Source organism: Stegastes partitus, unplaced genomic scaffold (genome assembly GCF_000690725.1).
Source record: "Stegastes partitus isolate 25-593 unplaced genomic scaffold, Stegastes_partitus-1.0.2 Scaffold401, whole genome shotgun sequence".
Taxonomy (NCBI): domain Eukaryota; kingdom Metazoa; phylum Chordata; class Actinopteri; family Pomacentridae; genus Stegastes; species Stegastes partitus.
This window is the reverse complement of record NW_007578132.1, coordinates 135,831-154,754: the sequence shown is the minus strand read 5'-3', so window position 1 is coordinate 154,754 and position 18,924 is coordinate 135,831. Positions and strand designations below refer to the sequence as shown.

The following is an 18,924-nucleotide window of genomic DNA, read 5'->3' as shown; positions in this document are numbered from 1 at the left end:
AGTTATTAGCATATGAACGCAGTGCAGTCAGCACCCTGGACTTACTCTGTAACCTGCACGTCGGGTTCGGGTTCGGCACGTCTTAGCTAATGTTGCTAATGTCTTCGGTCGCTAACCGTTAGCAGCATTAGCAGCGACGACGACGGTAGAGAAACTGTATCGAGGCTTGTTCTTAAATATTTCCCGCTACATACCCTCAAAAATAACGTAGCTACGGAGCCCATCTGGTGACATCGATAAGAAATAAAAAAAACTCGTTCCCACGCATTAGTAAATCGTGGCCATGAGTTATTAATGCGTGGGAACGACATAATTATCACACTGTGTTTCATGGCAGGATGGCAGGATATCAGTGTAGTTCATTGCAAGGTTAAAATCAAATCAGATCAAATCAAAATGCTCCATGTTTCATGCAAGTGCGCTGATATGACCGCAATGTGAAATTTGCTCCACAACTTCCTTGTTTCTTCATATTAATATTAGGAGGCCACAGTTTAACTATGTCGTTCCCACGCTGTAATAACTCGTGGCCACGATTTACTAATGCGTGGGAACGAGTTATTTTTTATTTCTTATCATGTCACCAGACAGCTCCGGCCCAATGTGCAGCGTAATTTTTCAGGCAGCGACGTAGCGGGCCGTTCCTCTGTAGTATTGCTGGAACCCTGGCATCACTAAAGCCAGAAACCCAGTTACAACAATTCAACACATCTCCATTAACTGCGCCACAGCTACACCATATACATCACGTCACGGTTCTCACCGCTGTTCCCCTGAAAAAACACCGTGTCTTTGCCCGCTACGCTGTCTTTCAAGCTGGGTGTTTGGAAAATTTGACATAATTTAAAGTAAAACGTGCAAATTTTCCTAAGAAACTCGTTTCTCTACCGTCGTCTTCGCTGCTAACGCTGCTATTCGTTAGCGGCTAACGTCTTAGCTAACGGGGAGTGTCGCTAAGACCTCCGCTGTCAAAAGTTTCTGGTGATAACTCTGCACATCTAACAGGAGCATCAATATCAGCCCAATAAAATGACAAAAATATATATTTTACTCACCAGAAACGTGATTATTTAACACAAACTCCATCCTCCTTTCTTTCAGCATAAACAGTTCAGTCACTCTGTCTATTTTACGATAAAGTTTTAGCTTATGCTACAGGAACCGCTAGCTTTGGCTAAGCTTTCTGACCATCCAATCAGAGGACGTGGAAGTGCCGACGTCATCGTAAGCCAGCTAGCTGGCCCTGGTACCACCAACTCTCAATCTGATTGGTTAAAGCAACAGTTTCATTACAATATATGTTAAGCTACCTGTGCCTGCACTTCTGATCCTAAGGCCTCAGGGCAGATTTCTGTGACCCTGGCAACAGGAGGGCTGAAATATGATTGGATAAAAAAAAAAAGCACTCATTATAAACATACACTGCTGCTGAAAGTCAGTGATTCTGAGTAAAGGCCAGCAGCAAAGGCCTTTCGCTAAATTAGGTTAAAAAATTTTTTTTTTTTAAAAGGTGGAAAAATAATACCATCAAAGAACATAATATAAGGTGAGGCAACAATAAAAGCTCCTTGGCAAACTAAAATATGACCTTTGTAAGCAGATATCTTCACTGCTAAGTCATCACAAGATCAGATACAGGAAAATAATTTCTCAACAGATGTTAACAGGGATGAAATCTGAAGATACAGGAGTGTGCTGTCTGACCTGCTTCTCATACTGTTGGTCTATAGACACAAAGCTAGAAAGAAGGTATTATGACAGATTTTTATTTATTTGTAAGTCTGAAACATATTTACATGAGCAGTCATTGAGTAAAAATGTGTTTTTAATTTTATCTCACAGATAATAAAAGGCATCTACATGACAGATAAAGAAACAAAGGGGCAGATGACAAATTGTCACACCCTTGTCTTGCATTGCACAGTCGTTTTCAAATGTCTTTGGCAAGAGTGGTTATCTGTGCAGTAGGTAGCCTTGGTAACAATAGAAAATATTGCACACACATCTCTTTACAGAAAATAGGTTAAAACATCGTGGTTCACTTGGCTTTAGACAGTTCCATACACGTCCATTGGCCTAAAATAGAGTAAATAATTCTTTCAAAAGTCCGAGTTCAGATAAAAGATAGACTCTGATGCTTCTGAGCTGAAAAGAAAAATGTCGCTGCTGTAACTGGGCCACAATAGAAAAAGAATAGAAAAAAGAAATGCAAAAATACTGTGCATCAGCTCAAGAATGGATGTGCAGTTACAGCAGTGGCATTTATTTATTTCTGTCTAAAGTGCTCTCTTACAAACACTGTACACGAATAGAGGCCCTGCAGTCGAAAACAGATACGGTGTAAACTCAGGTCCGATGCAAATACTGAAGTTTCTTTTATTTGTTTCAAGCCCAGGACGACATCTTCTGGACGGGGCTTTAGACTCGAGACAAGAAAACATTTTATTGTCAGTCACAGTACTGGACGCATGCTTGCTGAGGAGGGCTTCAACCTTCTTACATATGACAAAACAAACTATTCACAAGGATAAATGACCCAAGTCTGGCAAGAATATTCTAACTTTTGAAATGTATGAAAGTCAACCGTGTTGACTGGAGTCTCCATAGGAAACAAGAACAATTCATTGATTTTCCAGCTCATGACATGTACAGAAGTAGCAGGAGAGAAAACAGCAATGGATGTTGGTAGCAGGGTCTTTGAATGCATCATAACTGATCCTTTAGGTCGATCATTAGTGGTGACGGAGGTGGCAGCCTGGTGGGGAACACTCCTTTCAGAGTACGGTGGTTGAGCCATGCGGGTTGGCACTGGTTGGTGTGCCGCTGATAGCGTTGAAGATGCCCATGGAATCAGACAGAGCGCTCCTTGTGCTGTCTTCCACTGGGTTTATCTGGAAGAAACCGTCAGTTAGAAAGATGAGGATATTTTATGATGTTTAAAACTGAAACACACACATGCATGACAAGTTTAGGCACTGTAGGAAAGGTAATGCGATGTGTTTTTTCATTTTATCAAAGGGGAGACTATATTTCTGGGAGGACCAAGGAATGGTCTTTAAATGTTTCCTTATGCCACATTTACATCTCACTTGTGAAAAATGTTTTTGAAAAAATAATTACATTAAAAACATGACATTCATGTATATCAGGGTAAACATGAAAAATACCATATACTAAGAATATTTCGTCTGTCTGCAGAGGCTCCATCGGCATGCTTTCCTGGGACAAAAGTATCAAGTATTCCCTTTACATGCTCATTTTTATTGATTTTATGCATATTTGTACTGCCTGAAAACTAATGGAGTAAAACAATCCCACATTAAATAAATGGAGCAAAGTAGAATAATATAGGAGCTTAATATATGAACAAGATAAAAACAAGATGATTTAAGAAAAAAGTAATCAGCTTTGCCAAATCAAACCAGAAAAAACATTCGTTTGAGATATTAGGGGAAGAGTATTGCAGTTTTTTCAAAGTAAAAAGGTGGATCCAATGAAAATATTTGTAAAACTGAGGACAACTTGTATAAAATAAAAGACCCTGCCACACCATCACCTCTATATTTTATTGCAGCCCCTTACTGTTCCTTTATATAGCAACAACAGTAAGTTTATCACATGACAAAAGCAGCATTACCATCCAATCTGCTCGGGCGGCACAAAGAGAGCAGGAGAAAAGAGACACGGTTAGTAAATGAGCAGCAGACTGCAGCAGAGAACAGCACGACTGAGCCTGATGCCACACACGCTGAAACGCTGCACAGCTTTAAATGTTTTCACACGGCACATGGTGGATATATTTAGCCAAAGAAGCTTATTCAGTTAAAATGTGTACTTTTCTAACCAATATAATGCAACAAAAGATGGCATCTAATCATTAAAGAACGTATCACAGAACAGAGTGAAGCTAAATCAAATCAATTAAAAAAAATATACAAATAAATTAAGGTAATATAACTCATGATAAAATATAATAATATATTTCCTTGTCTTCATAAAATTCCTGTAATAATTATTCGTCCTTTATTTTTAGTTATGTAGTCAAATCAGCCGTTGTTGGACTTTTCTAACGCCAAAGCAAATCACAACTCTTATGAAATGAAATGAAATGAAAAATACTTTGTTTATCCCAGAAGGGAAATTCAATTCTTATTTACAGTCTGTTAGGAAACTCACTAGTGAAGACATTTTGATTACTTACCTAATTGCTAAATTAGCAGAAGTGTGTTAAAACAGAACTAAATAAATTCTTTGAGCACTTGGAAAAAGTTATAAATTCACATCAGACCTGGTTTAGGTCTCTTTACAGAGTGTTCTGTCTGGGTTCTTTGTCTCACTAGTCAAAAAACAAACAGAAATCAGGAACCTTCACATACTAGTCATTTCTGCAGCGGATACTTTGCATGGTGGTCTGAATGATTCAGCACTGCCATCTTTGGCGTTCTTACCTGTTCATGCATGATGTTTGACAGCTCCCTGGTCAGGTCCCTGTAGTTGGCCTTCATCTCGTCATGATACTCTTGCTGGTCTTCTTTGATCAGCCGCTCGTTCACCCCCAGTGCCAGACCACAGGCGTCCACAAACTGCCTGAGGAGGGACACCCGAGCATTTTAGTGCTACTTTAACACACAAATAGATGAGCGCAGTAGGAATTCACTCTCTGTTCTCCACAGCCAAACACACTGAGGTGCAATGTGTACATATGTCTACATATGGAGATGATTCAATCAGTACCTGAAGACCTCTTTGAGCTGTTTGACCTTGTTGTCTGGATATTTCTTGGCACTGCTGTCGTCTAGAAAGGCTCTGGCGTAAGCAAGGGGACCAGCGTTTACCTGGAAAAAAAATCAAGGTCAAAGATTGTTAATTGTGAATAAAAAAAAAACAAACAAAACAATTTAGAGGCTCATCTTCTCTCCTGTACCTGAACACAGATGCTGCCTTGCAGTTTGAGCTGCAGGCGGATCATGTCCACCTCAGAGGCCGAACACAGCAGCCGCAGCTCGGCCACCTTGGCGCTCATCTCGTCTATGGCCACCTCGATGGGGCTCAGGTCGGTCTGGTGCTGGTACATGACTGCTATGCGCTTCTTCACATAAGGGAAACAGTGGGTGGCTGGGGGAGGTAGGTTTAGGGTGGAAAAGGTATGATGTGAAATGTCAGAAAGTGCTACTTGGACACAGTGACATGTACAGACCTCTTCTATACGTACTATCATGTGTCTTCGTTGTGTCTTCACAGTTTCTACTATTCATCACATTCATATAAACCGTGATTCACTGTACATGTAAACAATCATAAGTGTGTCCGTCAGCATGATTACTGACAAGTCAGAAGATAACACCTGGACCTGAACAGCGCAGTAATCAGCCTCACCTGGCCTTATCGCTTTTACATGTCAAGTGACTGGCTCTAAAGCAGACACTTGCAGTTCACTGTAATCAACAATAACAGGTGACAAGCAGGATAAAATTCATGTGTTTTGCTTCCTGGCCGACCGCCTTGCTGCGATAAGACTGAAAGAAAATGTGTTTTTTTTCATTGTTACACGTGATATTTCTTAGAGTAAAACTGATGCCTAAGCTGCTCTTGTTGACACACCGTGTCCATCAACACCTACTGGTAAGCACGGTCCTCCGCTTGCACTGCTCCTCCACCCCTCCCTGCTTCTTGCCCGACACCGTGAACGGCGTCTCAAACACAAAGCGTCGGATGTTGTGGCTCTTCTCGAAGTCGGTTTTCCTGTCCTCCAGCTCTTTATCGTCTAGGTAGGGAGTGACGTGGGTCACCTGGATGTAGGCATACTTCAAGTCCAGGTCCTTCGGGTTTACCTGTGGGTGCAAGAGAGACAAATATATTCTATATAAGTTTGTGGTAAGATGGTAAATTCACTGCACTTATATGGTGCTTTTCTACCTCAGCAGCACTCAAAGTGCTTTACAGTATGTTTCTTATTCACCCGTTCACACACACATTCATAACCAGTGGTGACTGAGCTGCCATGCAAGGTGCTGCCTGCCATTGGGAGAAACTTCAGGTTCAGTGTCTTGCCCAACCGCCAACCTTATGATCAGAGGACAACTGCTCTACCACAGCCTCCTGCTTTCATACCACTAAGACTGTATGAAAACCAGGAGTTGTTTTATTTTGGGAAAAAGGCTTCATGTTTTTGTTGAGATTTTATCCTGTCTGTCGAGCTGCAGCCAGGAGTGAGAGCAACAACAAACAGCTAGCTGGGGTCTGACCAAAGATTAAAAAAATGCTGCTGCCTTCACCTCTAAAACAGACCACTGAACACATGTTTGTTTAGTCCCTTCACAGAATATCAAGCTGTAGCTTTACAAGGTGTTGGAAGCATTTCATTCACTCACTACATGATGGGAAAGAAACCCTCCAGACTGGCACACTGTCTATGACGTTTGTGGAGAGACAGACAACTAAGCACATTCACACACTTGTTTTCAGTCACAACTCACGGGTAGCCTCACCTCCTTTGTCTAACCTTGAGCCATGTTGTGACACTCCCTCTCACAATAAAATGCATGCCAGACCATTGCACAACTGCTAGGGTCTACCATTTACCATTCATACATTCATAGAAATGCACACAACTGTGGGCCTACCCTGCCAGAGTCCTGAATTATCTTGACGTTCTCTTGGCCAAATTTATCAGAGTAGAGCTTCAGGAGCCTCTGGGAAATCTCAGACAGCGGAGTGAACTTTGGCTCCTTGTAGATGTACTCCTTTCCATCCTCATCCTCGAAGAAGCCCTGCAGCACAAATACAGAAGATTACTACAGTATTCACAGACACGAGCTGATGAAGAAAACATCCTTTTTATTTTTAAGCGGGGTGATTGTAACTAGTCAAGGACAGAGAAGCCCCTAAAAAATTTAAAAAGAGGGAAAACATGCAATTATCAGCCTGTTTACCACATAACCATACCATCTGGTTGTGGTTATGTTTGTGCATACATAACTACTGCTTGGTTGTGTGTCTGTGATAAAGCACACAGATGAGTGTGTCGGTGGAAACAGGCGGGAGAATCACTGAAGGAGGGAGTTGGTCAATCCAAGGAAAGGTTAATGGGGAGGTTACTCAGTGGAGCATCACATACTGAAGAAAAAAGAGAGGCTGTGTGGCACTTTGCAACTCAAACACAAAAGCTTGAGGGGAAAAATACAGCAAAAAAAAGTGAAACTCATATAATGGGCTTTGTTTTCTTATTGTAACACTTCTAGAAGCCAGGTTGTTCTCCACTGCAATCATCAGTCCACTACAAAGCTACATCTAGGAAATGTACAACTACGTGTCACTAATCAAATTAAAGCACATGAAACAATATAAAGACATGGAAGAGGACACCAGGAAACACACACACAGCTCTACACTTCTACACACTTACCGCAGCCTTGGAGGGGGAGAAAACAAAAAGAAAAGAAATCTCCATTAAAAAGAGTTTTAGTAGGATTACATTCCATTCCTATTCAAGGGTTTGTGTGGGTCAGTGTGTGTGTGTGTGTGTGTGTGTGTGTGTGTGTGGGAATGTTCCTGTGCTGGACAAGAGATAAAATGACAATCATGCTATCAAGCATTTGGACTGAGTTAGTATTCATGTTAGGCAAAAAGTGTTGGTCACTGTATTGCTGATGTGTGTGTGTGTGTGTGTGTGTAATTTGGAAATGTACCTGTCCAAAGAAGGCCACTCTGAAGTACGTGCCCAGCAGCCTCTTTCCAGTATGCATCACCTCCATCACTTTGGTATAAGCACGGTGGAGTGTATCATACAGGTGTGTCAGTTTCTGTTCAACAAGAACACAAAACAAATAGCAGAAACTGTCATGACCATCAACCAAGAACACAACTGTGGACCACGAGGCAGCTGCTCGTTCATTGTGCCAAACCAAAGTAGGCTAATGCATTTCATGGTGATGTGGATAAGTAATGGACAAAAAGCTTGAACTTCAAACGAGGTGTTTCAGGAAGGTAAGAAGCAAATAACTCCCCTTGTGTTCTTTGGGTTTTATAAGGTTAAGGTGATATACACAAGAGTCATCATCATCAGTCCACATACAGTACAGATTGTTTCTACTCATTTCTCCACTATTGCTGACCATTTGACCAACAAAATGTTTATGATGCTTGAGTAAATAACACTACAAGTCACAAAACTGGCTTCATATTTTCTTTTAATCCTAATTCTTACCATGTTGGTGTCTGTGGATTTACTGTGGTGCAGCCTAACACCTGTTTGGGGAGCCAAAATTCCTTTATGTAGGAATAACTCTATTATTACAGCACAAGTAGAGAAGTCTGCAAGTCAATTAAGAAAGAAAATAATGGACAATACTTATCTCTTCTTTCATAATTTGCCCTTGTCTGTCTGTAAACTTAATGTCCAGCCATCATAATAACTAAATACACAAACATAAAGCTCACCTGTGCTCTTAAAAGCCTTAGAAATGCACACCGTGTGTTCTGGCAGGATGAAGTGATAATACCCCTGCTGCTGTCTGTAACTCTGCTCGCTGTGTAGATTACCTCAAAGTCTCTGCGCTGCTCGTAGATGGGGATGATGAGCCTGTAGACATCAGCAATGAGCTCGTAACGCTCAGCCTTCCAGAGACCATCGCCACACTCCTCCAACAGCTCCATCAGCACCTCCTGAACACAAACACAAGCACACAGAAAAAAAGTGTAAGCTTCATTAAACTTTCCCCTCCTGCCTGTCATTCCAGCTTAGAGTATTTAACATTACAAAGAGGGACATTTTTGCTTATTCTTGTTTTTCTTGGAGGCTGTAGTGAACTTAAACGGAGCACAGTGTTCCTGCAAAGACAGCAGATGTGGGAGGTAATAGACCCATTATCTCCTTTCTTTTTATTGGAGCATGACACTGACTCCAGCTCATAAAAAGAAGGTTTTCATCACAGATGGAAGGTAAAAGTGCTGCTCATTGCCTGCAAATCTGTTGACAAACTCATAAAAGCTTGCACACTGTCAAGCCATCACTTTCAACTTGACAGAGTTATCACTTTATCAGAAGAGCTGGTTTCAGGCCTCTGTGTCAACAAGCCCCTGCCCCCATTGAAGTTGCCTTGATCAAGACCCTGAGGAGTCAGTGTGCTGACCCCAACAGCACCTTTCCAAAGTCTGTTCCTTCTGCCAGTTGAGTGTTGCTACAGAAACAACAAATGCACCAAGCCCTGTGTCAAAGTCCACACTTATTTTAGTTTAATCTCTTATTACTCTTGAGAGAGATAACAGCTCTTCTAAGCAGTCACTGCATGACATGTGAGGTAATAATCAATCAATTAATCAATCAATGAAATTTTGTTTGTATAGCCCTTTGCAATAGCCAAAAGGTACCCAAAGTGCTTTACAACAAAGCCGTAAAAACAGTACATACAAGCCAATACATAAAACACAGGTTCTAGACTGAGGAAAGATCCATAGTGCTGCAGGTTATTAAAAGCCTTCTAAAAGTACTTAAAATAAGTATCTGGAATTTAGAAAACCTAACCTCATTGAAGTGAACATCCTGCATCCCTACGTCCTCCATCATGGCCGCCTCCTCGTCGATGTTTGGAGTGATGACGCGGAAAGATGAGCAGCCTTGCCTGAACATACCTAACATAGAGAACGCGACCAGAGAGTGAAATAAACACTGAAAACTGTTTTCATTAGCCTAAATAACAAAAGAAAAAGAACACACTTTCACACATACGTGTGTCCATACGTGTGAATGTGAGTGTGTGGTTGTCTGCCTTCGCCCTGAGTCAGCTGGGATAGACTCCAGCCCCCCACAACCCTACAGAGGGTTAAGCGGTGTTTAGAAAATGGATGGATGGATGGATGGTTTTCACCTCAAGCAGACACTTCTGGTAGCCATCTACAAGCTTCTCATAAGCTTCTGGTTGTATCTTTCACCATCTCTCTTGACAGAATTGGTGCAGTTCAATTAAATTTCTTGGCTTTCTAACATAGACTTCTTTGTTTCGCACATTCTGCAGATTCTCAATGGGGTTAAGGGCAAGACTTTGGGAGGGCCAGCATTCCAGCCTGGTTTAGCCATTTCTTTACAACTTTTGATGTCTGTTTGGGGTCACTGTCTTGTTGGAAATCCCAACTGCATCCAAAACCCAACCTTTGGCTGATAAGTTTTTCTTGAAGAACGTGGAGGTAATACCTTTTCTTCTCTGCAGCTAAAGCTCCAGAGCATGATACAACCACCACCATGCTTAACGGTAGGTTTGGTGTTCTTGTGGGTAAACCTTTCCTTCTCTCTTCCAAACATTGTGGCCAAATAGTTAAATTTTTGTTTCATCCAACCACAGAACTTTCCTCCAGAAGGCCTCGTCCATGTGATCAGCAGCAAACTTCAGACAAGCCTTACGGTGCTGCATCTGGAGGAGGGGCGACCATCTTGCACGGCAGCCTCTCAGCTCATGATCATATAAAGCACACTTGACTGTGGACACTCATACCTGTGTTTCAGCAGTTTCTAATTCACTGCAGACCTGCTTTTTGTTGACTCATCCTGACCAATTGTTTCTCAGCAGCAGGTGATAGCTGGCTTTTTTTTCCTGCTCGTAACAGTGACATAACTTTGCCCTGTACTTTATGCCTCCAAGCAATTGTTTGCATAATTACTTTTGGGGTCTGGATCATCTCTGAAATGGCTCCAAGTGACTTTCCTGACTTGTTTAGGTCAATGATTTGCTTCTTCAGATCTGTACTCAGCTCTTTAGAATTGTAATGTTGTAGCTGAGTCTAATGAGTGTATTAAATAGGTCCTATTTAAAGTAGATCAAAGACGTCAGCAGCTGTAATCATCTGTAATCAGTCACAAGAAGGTAGGAGTGTGTGTGTGTGTGTGTTTCTGGATGTATGTATATATGTTTGTATGTATTTTTAATTACTAACTTGACATATAAATGCAACTGATAAGATGATTCTTGTGCTTCAGGGAAGTCTGCAGGTATTTCAGTCGACTGTTTAACACTCTGACCCTGCAATGAACTGTTGACTTTCAAAAGAAAAAAGTGTCGTGTTATACAACAGATCCCCTCCAAAGTCTGGACTTCGTATCCGGTTTGCAACAAACACGAGAGGATCTTATCTAGACAATGCAGCATTTTGAACACAGGAGTGAGCACATGACCCTTGGACCACAACTCAGGGGGCAGATGACGGTGTATCTGTATTGATGTGAGTGGAATAAGAAGAACATGGCTCACTTCATGGTTGCAGTCAAAAGAAGCATTTTTGACCCAGAAATTAATCAAATCCTCTAATTCATTCTCATAATTGTTGTTAAACTGATTTACTGTTTTTTAGCTCCATGTTAAAGGAGGAGGAATTAGTGCCGACTGCTCTAATTTTGATATCTCTAAGATATAAAGACTTTTATTACTCTCCATAATCTTTTCTCACTCCACAACAGGTCAATTAAATGAGTTTTATTGAGTTCATTAATCAGTCATTGCAGGATCATTTTCTTCCCACAGCGATTACCTTTACCAGAATCATGTTTCATGGATTCTACATACAGATCATAAAAATGTTGGCATAAAGTTGGGAACCAGACCGCTACCAGGAAATCCACCCTCCCACATCTCAACTTACCTTTCCTCCACAGGTACTCAGCCACCAGAGCAGCAACGTGCACGTAACACATGGCTGCCTGTAGGTGAAGAATAAGAACACAGAGTCAATTCACAGGTGATTATAATAACACCTTACTGGAGGGAACAGCAAGGCGTTCAAGCATGTTGCAGCATTTTAAGGTTTCACTGATTTCCAAATGTAAAATTTTCTTGTGAAAGTACCTCTGAAAGATCACCGTTCTTGTTGTGGATGCGAGCCATGCTGTCTAGCCAGGTCTTCCGGAGCTCGGGGGTGCTGGTGTAGGACTTGGCCAAGCTGTACTGGAGGTCTACCAGCATCTCTGGGTCATTCTCGTGCTCCTTCATCTGCTCCGTGGCCATCAGCACAGTCCTGATGCGCTTCGTCAGGTCCTTCACATCTGAAGGAAAGGCGGTGTGCTGCACAGTACAACAGCGACAGATCAGGCTTGTGTGTCTGTTTTTGCATGATTAATGTTAAGGATGACACAAAGCAAGACACAAAAATTAAAGCGTCTACGCCCAAAACATGAGGAATGTGTTACCTAATTGCAAAACTAGTACTGGGCAACATGCCTGTATGGATAACTGAAGGTTCAAACTCATTCCGGGTAGGAATGAATGAGACAGTATTCATGACTAGATGTAAATAAATGAAGGTGACCTTAATTTAATTCAAATTATTCATGAAAGTAACATTGGAAGTATTTCTGTCACTACAATACCAACTTCAGCAAATCAGAATTTGTGTCTTCCAATGTTGATTTAGGTTTTTTAAAAGGGTAAAAAAGGGGCTAATCAACACGTGTTTGCTGGAAACTAAATCAGAATCCAACAGGTTGCATTAAATATCAGCAAATTCTGGATGCAAATGTCATCGAGTCAAGTAAAATTAAAATAGGCCAATTTCCACAACAGGACAGTGAGCTAAAGCAGATCTCAGAACATGGACAACTTTTAAAAAGAGAAGCTAAACCTTTTGGAGGGGCCCTCACTGACTTCAATGAGACGCTGCTGGGAGGTCAGGCAAACTTTAGCATATCAATGGAAATCAGACATTTATGAAGAACCTGACCACAATTTAGACGTAAGAGGAAAACCAGTGACTGAGCATTAATATTATGAGAGACAAACCAAAATAAAACTGGACTTTGACAAAACAAAAGTGAGTCAGTTTAAAGAGAATTGAGTTTTATTTTTTTTTAAGCTCCTGTCTAATATTCAAACATAAGGATTAATCTGACTGTAGCCATATATTTCAGCAGAACATTCCTGCAGTCTTGGCAAAATGTTCAAATGGAGATTAGGATGAAAGCTATGAATCTGACCCTGTATCTAACACTTTTGTTATTAGAATATTAATGAACTCTAGTTTTTTTTTTAGTAATCTGTTGTTCCTGAGTCACTCTGTCACGGAAAGAGTTAAAAAATGAATCATCGCACTCCTCACCTTGATGTTTTTGTCACTGTTGGCACAGTTGTTGATGATAGAGAGAGACTGCTGGAAACGGGTACCCCCGATGCCAATGACATCAGCGATCAGCTGGCTGACAGCAATTACCACCTAAGTGAATAAGATGTGTAAAATCAACTTAAACTAATGACGCACAGGCCGGGGTAAACATCAGAGAGGTCACACACAAAAGAAGAAAACACCACTATCAAAATGTCACACTTGGCCGGACTCAGATAGACACGTACTTGCAGGTGTGTTCGTACGAAGGACTTGCGGCCTGTGTAGTCAAAGTTGCTCTTCATGAGGAAGTAGAGAAGATGGGCAGCATCACTGCGGATCGAGCTGAGCTTGGAATTACAACATTTGAGGATTTCATAGCACAGAGAGGCACACATGTCGGCCCGGCCATCGAAGAAGGTACAAGGGAACTGGAGGACATGGAAACACAGCTTTAGTGTCATTAGAAGAGAACATGTCAAGAGAAAACTATGACATATGTAAAAGATCGAAATGTCAGTATTTCAGGTTCCATTTGAAATCCACAGATGTATTAAAATCACTACAAGGTGAGTTTCACCTTGTAGATGAAAGTCCTGAGGGAGGTGAAGACTTGTTTGAGGGCAGCCTCTGACTGAGGGATCTGCAGGAAGCACAAGTGCACCTGGAAAACTTTCTTCATCAGGGGATTGTGGCCCAGATCCGAATTTAGCTGGGTCTGAACACGTAGGATGAGCATGTTGGTTAATTGTCAGTCAGAAAGCAGGGTTAAGATGTTGTGCATGTTGAAGGTTGGAGTGTACAGTCTGCCACTACCTTGAATCCCATGATGAAGATGCTGAGCGTGTCCAGGACTGTCAGACAGACCTCCGTAGACACATTGGCCTCCAGCAGGCACTGACTGCTCACGTCTGCCTCCATATGAGAGTACACTGCACAGAACGCACAGGCAGAGGTAACACTTTATTAAAGCAACACTATGGCCTGCTGGTATTTTTTGGCTTCGCTGATTGGTACTAATGACTAAGGATTATTTGCCAAGGGCTGACATGATGCTGGAGTCTTGTTATTGTTATTGTCGTTACTGTTTTCCACCAGCAGAGGTCAGTAGACAGATGAACTGATGCCCAGAGCTGCTGTCAACATGGTCTAATTAATTCAGTTAAACATCATGTTCTCATCTGGTCAATTTGATTCGTCAAATACAGAAGAAATAGTCTTGACAGGTGGCTTTTCCTTTCAAAAACATTGAGATTCTGATCAGCTCTGACATGATTGATGCTGGGCACCGGTTATATTGGACTCACTATGAGACAGTACGTTTCACTGAAGGAACATGACGTGCCTTAAATATATTCTATAAAATGAAATCTGACAACATCTCCTACAAAGCAGACGCTATATATAGAGTACGTACATTATTTCCTATATCTAATCAGTCAACTCGTTTCTTCATAGAATCACAAATTATATCAAAGTGTAATAATTAGAAACAAACATATTGATGGTTTTTCAGTAGCTTACATAGACATAAATGATTTCTCAACTGAAAAGTCCTGACTCTCATCAAGCTAACGCTCAATAAACATGCAATTCTGCAAATTAGCTGCAGATACATCTTCATCCACCTTTCTGTGCCTAAAAAGTCTAATCTTATGTTAAATCTTATCAAGGTACCTTGAAGTCTCACATGTATGGACTCTTTATTCTACTTTGTTGATGTTTTGCTCTTATCTGAAGAAATGTTGTGACATTTGTGTTCAACTCGGAGACAGAAGAAATGTTACCAGATTATCCTGGTCTGACTGTATCGTCTGTTTAAATCTGTTTAATGTATTTTCATTGTTTTGTAATATAAAGCTCCTCCACTTAGGGCTTACTGTTGTTGAAGGTGTGAGCATTCTCCAGAGTCCCCAGCTGCTGCAGGCGGGCGTGCAGGATCCCTGCCCTGTTTCGAGACACAGGCAGAGTCAGAGACTTCCTGTCTGGAGCTACAGGCCCCGCCCCCTCCTGGCTCCTGTCGAAGAAGAGGAGAAACACACAAGAAACAGCAAGTCTGGATGGCGTATTGTCTGAAGACAGAAAAGTCAATACGAAGATAAAAAGAAACAGAAGGATCAGATGAATTCAAACAAACCACCAATGCAACTTAACAGTTATTTTCAAGTGTCAGTCTGAAGATCTTGTAGAAGAAAACAGGAGCAGATGAAACGCAGCAGATAAATGAATGTTGAGGATGCAAAGTGGTTTTCAAACTGACAGACACCAATGGGAGCATCATGCATTTACAACAACAAAAAGAGAAAGAAAAGCAGCGATCTCTTACCCATGCGGGAGGGGCCTGGAGCTGCTACATTAACCACAAAACAACTTGGCAGCAGTGTTACGAATGAGAGAACAAACCAAGAGCAAAAGATTAGAAAGTTCAGTGAAGACTCAGCTTTGTCAGTCTCCATGTGGGTGTGAGTCTTATTATTGCAGAGATAATAAAGGAAATTAGTTTTTAGACATCATCAGACCGTCCAACACTGACTCTACCTGGCAATGAATCTCTTCCCCATGTATCTGAACTGATGGAGACAGACTCTGCAGAAAAACCACACAAGAGCACAATGAGAGAGCATTACTGAACCTTTCATTCAGGGAGTAGAGTTTTAAGCTTACAATATTACATAAATTCTAATCGGCTGGGGTCATGTCTTATCAGTAAGTTAATTTATTTATCACTACAATATAAAGTCCTGCATCTCTATGAAAATACCACAACCATGGACAGAAGTAGACAGAACTCAGAAATGTGTTTTCTGCAGTAGAACATGGTTATAATGCCATAAATAATAATAATAATAATAATAATAATAATAATAATAATAATAATAATAATAATAATAATAATAATAATAATAATAATAATAATAATAATAGTAAAAAAAAATGTTGACAAAAGATGATTTTCTTTGATTATTTATTTTCAGTAAAAGTAAATGAGACAAGAAGAACAATGGGATTTCGATAAAATATTAGGATTTTAAGCTTAGATTTGGTTTATTTTCCAGTCAAAATGTCACGTCACACATGGTCTGGCTGATAAATATTGTCATTTTAGCAATGTTTATAGAAGATAACATGCCTTCCCAACCTGCTGCCGAGTAACAGCTGCAATGCACAGATATGAAGGTGAAAGAACTTTTCTGATCTACTTTTCCCACAACGTTTCCTTTAGAGCTCATGTGCTGCTATGCTGTATGCGTTTCCTGTGCTTGTTAAATTGTTTAACAATCTTAGTATTCTGGTTCAAATTAAACAAATTAAAAATCTGAATTATTATAAACTGAGATTTGACACAAACCACACCTTCACCACACATGAATGTAATCATAAAGAAGTTGTCTGTCTCTGTACTTACTCTATTAACGTAAAGAAGTCCATCATTTCTGAGGGAGCTGCTTTGTTCCAGTAAGCAAACAGTGCCTCTGAGGGTGACAAAATCATAACAAAATAGTCAGAAAAGATTATTATTAGACACCGTCACGTGTCCAAATCCAGCATCACGACTCAGACATGCTGTCCTACCCTCTGACATGCTCTTGAGGATATGCAGAAAGCACATTAGCAGGTTTTTGATCTCGTCCCGGTCCAGTTTGTCACAGCGCAGCACAGTGCTGCCAAGAGCCGATGCACACTGGTTCTGATGCAAAAGAACAAAGCAGAGAAACACAGAACAAATGAAGGAGAAAAAAGTTATCACTCAGCAGTGTTGCAGAAAAACCGAAACTTCAAAGATGTAACGCACATCACTCAGACAACCCAAACTTCAAAGATGAGAAATGTCAAGAACTTCCTTGACGAGAGGAGGGAGAGGTAGGAGCGTCCACAAGGGCAAAAAAAACGTCTGCTTTTTTGCAGCAGCTCTGTGCTTTGAGGTCGTAACATCAATTGCAGGTTTTAAGAAATGCATTTACAGTAACAGGATCTGAGACAACAAGTGAAAAAGGCTACAAGGTCAGATCAGCCTCAGCAGAGGTAACAGCACCAAAACTCCCTGAAGTGGGACACTCAGAAAAGGAGGGTTTTGGATATACTGCACAGAAATGAGCAAACTGCTGCATGCTGTGGGCTCCACCACATCAAATCTGCTCGACTGAATCCTTACAAATCACAAATTTGCAAGAGTCTGTGCGAATATAACCAAAAGCTGCTGGTGGAGACGTAACACAGGTCAAGCAGAATACTTGAATAGGTATGTTTTCCTCGTGATTTCCATCCACCCTCTGGCCTTCAGCTGGCTTTTCATTCTCAGTGTCATTGTCCTGCGGTAGGTCAGGCAGGGGCACGGTGAGGAGAGAGAAGTCCATGGTGACCCGCTTTGTTGCCTGGTTCAGAGGTGGGCCTCGCTCCTCTCGGTTGAGGGGGAAAGGGGGCACATTGACCGAGTGCCTCCTGGTAAATCTGTCTTTTTGGCTCAGTAGGGCAGTTACAGGGCAGGGGGAAGGGCTGAGGGAACTCTGGAAGGAGGAGGGCACGGATGTCCAAGAGTCCAGATGATGCAAAATTAAGATAAGACACAGGACGCTGTACAAGCTATCAGCCTTAACCTGTCTGTTATACTGACACTGACTTCACTTTTAAATTATTTGGTTTTCACAGACCTGTGGCCTATATCGAATTTAACCTAGGCACCATGTGGACATGATTTAGCCCCTTAGGGGAGGAGGAGTGATTGTATGATCACATGTCCTGGTCAGTGATCTCGATCCAGTCCACAGGAGTCATTTCTCACCCTCTCCCTACTCATGTCTAGAGATAGAGAAGCTGCATATTGATTTGTAGCAAATGTGCTGCTCCACCTGACATTTAAAAACCATGTACAGGCACATGTAGGTATTGCTGTTTTATTTCAAGCCTTGTTTTAGGCCTATGCTTGTTTACATTTTCTCATATTGGCTGCATTGAAATTATGCTGAATCACTTTAAGTTCTGAAACATGTTTGAGTTTCTACAATTATGAGCAGATTTGTAGATTTTAGCTCCATATTCTGTAATTTTGCAAAACTGCCTTCAGAATTATGACTTAAATCAACAAGGTTTTATTCCTCAGCTCTCCCCAGATCATCAGTTATGTTTAAATGAGGCTTATGTCTGGCTTTCTTAGAGCTACTTTGATCATGAAACTGTAAACTGGCTCCTTTAATTCTTGGTTTTCTGCTGTGGCATAAAGTGTGATGCTTTTTTCTTTACTGCCCAACATGTGTCTGACAATGGTAGAGTAGTGCAATGTAAAACTAATAACACACTCTTATATTTACTACTTTACTGCAAACTCCTGACTTTTGTCTTGATAAGAACCCCCATAGGATACCACGATGGGTAAAAGACTAGCCTGGATGAGTGAAATAAAGCCTAAATCACACCCACAGACAGCTGGATATTATGCTTATCTTATTGTGCATGTAAAATATTAATAATTACAAAATCTTTTTTCTCTTTTTGCCATATTAAACCAAATGCAATAAAGCACTGAAGTGGTGATCCTACTCTTTGTTACTCACTCAGCTTGTACACTTGCAATAAAATAAAGAAATAACAATAAAGACTTTTTTATATCACACAAATTGCTGCAAATACTAAAACTGATTGAATATTTATATTTCTTTTGTTTACCAGCAGAGAAATTTCCCACATATTTAGTGTGTGTTGTCCCACACAGAGAGGTCACAGACATTCAGAGTCAGTTAAACACCACTGAGGTCCAATTTTTTAAAAAATCCCCCAAAAAACCTGCTATTAAACTCTTATGAGGGAAATTTATCGTGTAATCAGACATCAAGCTGATAAAACAATCAG

At 40.9% G+C, this 18,924-nt stretch overlaps 1 protein-coding gene across 2 annotated transcripts in view; it reads right to left on the bottom strand.

Moving 5' to 3' along the window:
* Window positions 1–1,750: 1,750 nt before the first annotated feature.
* dock9b (dedicator of cytokinesis 9b) overlaps window positions 1,751–18,924 on the bottom strand; it is a 62,377-nt gene continuing 45,203 nt past the window's right edge. For both annotated transcript variants that reach the window (XM_008285407.1, XM_008285406.1), the window contains exons 34-52: window positions 16,654–16,768; window positions 16,487–16,553; window positions 15,619–15,666; window positions 14,961–15,097; window positions 13,897–14,012; window positions 13,661–13,798; window positions 13,329–13,511; window positions 13,078–13,191; window positions 11,832–12,047; window positions 11,629–11,686; window positions 9,524–9,630; window positions 8,542–8,664; window positions 7,689–7,802; window positions 6,624–6,770; window positions 5,621–5,831; window positions 4,925–5,115; window positions 4,735–4,835; window positions 4,449–4,587; window positions 1,751–2,891 (exon numbers count right to left, since the gene is read on the bottom strand). In XM_008285407.1, the coding sequence (XP_008283629.1) occupies window positions 2,775–2,891; window positions 4,449–4,587; window positions 4,735–4,835; window positions 4,925–5,115; window positions 5,621–5,831; window positions 6,624–6,770; window positions 7,689–7,802; window positions 8,542–8,664; window positions 9,524–9,630; window positions 11,629–11,686; window positions 11,832–12,047; window positions 13,078–13,191; window positions 13,329–13,511; window positions 13,661–13,798; window positions 13,897–14,012; window positions 14,961–15,097; window positions 15,619–15,666; window positions 16,487–16,553; window positions 16,654–16,768 (2,442 nt within the window). In that variant the 3' untranslated portion in view covers window positions 1,751–2,774. The remainder of the gene's footprint in view (window positions 2,892–4,448; window positions 4,588–4,734; window positions 4,836–4,924; window positions 5,116–5,620; window positions 5,832–6,623; window positions 6,771–7,688; window positions 7,803–8,541; window positions 8,665–9,523; window positions 9,631–11,628; window positions 11,687–11,831; window positions 12,048–13,077; window positions 13,192–13,328; window positions 13,512–13,660; window positions 13,799–13,896; window positions 14,013–14,960; window positions 15,098–15,618; window positions 15,667–16,486; window positions 16,554–16,653; window positions 16,769–18,924) is intronic.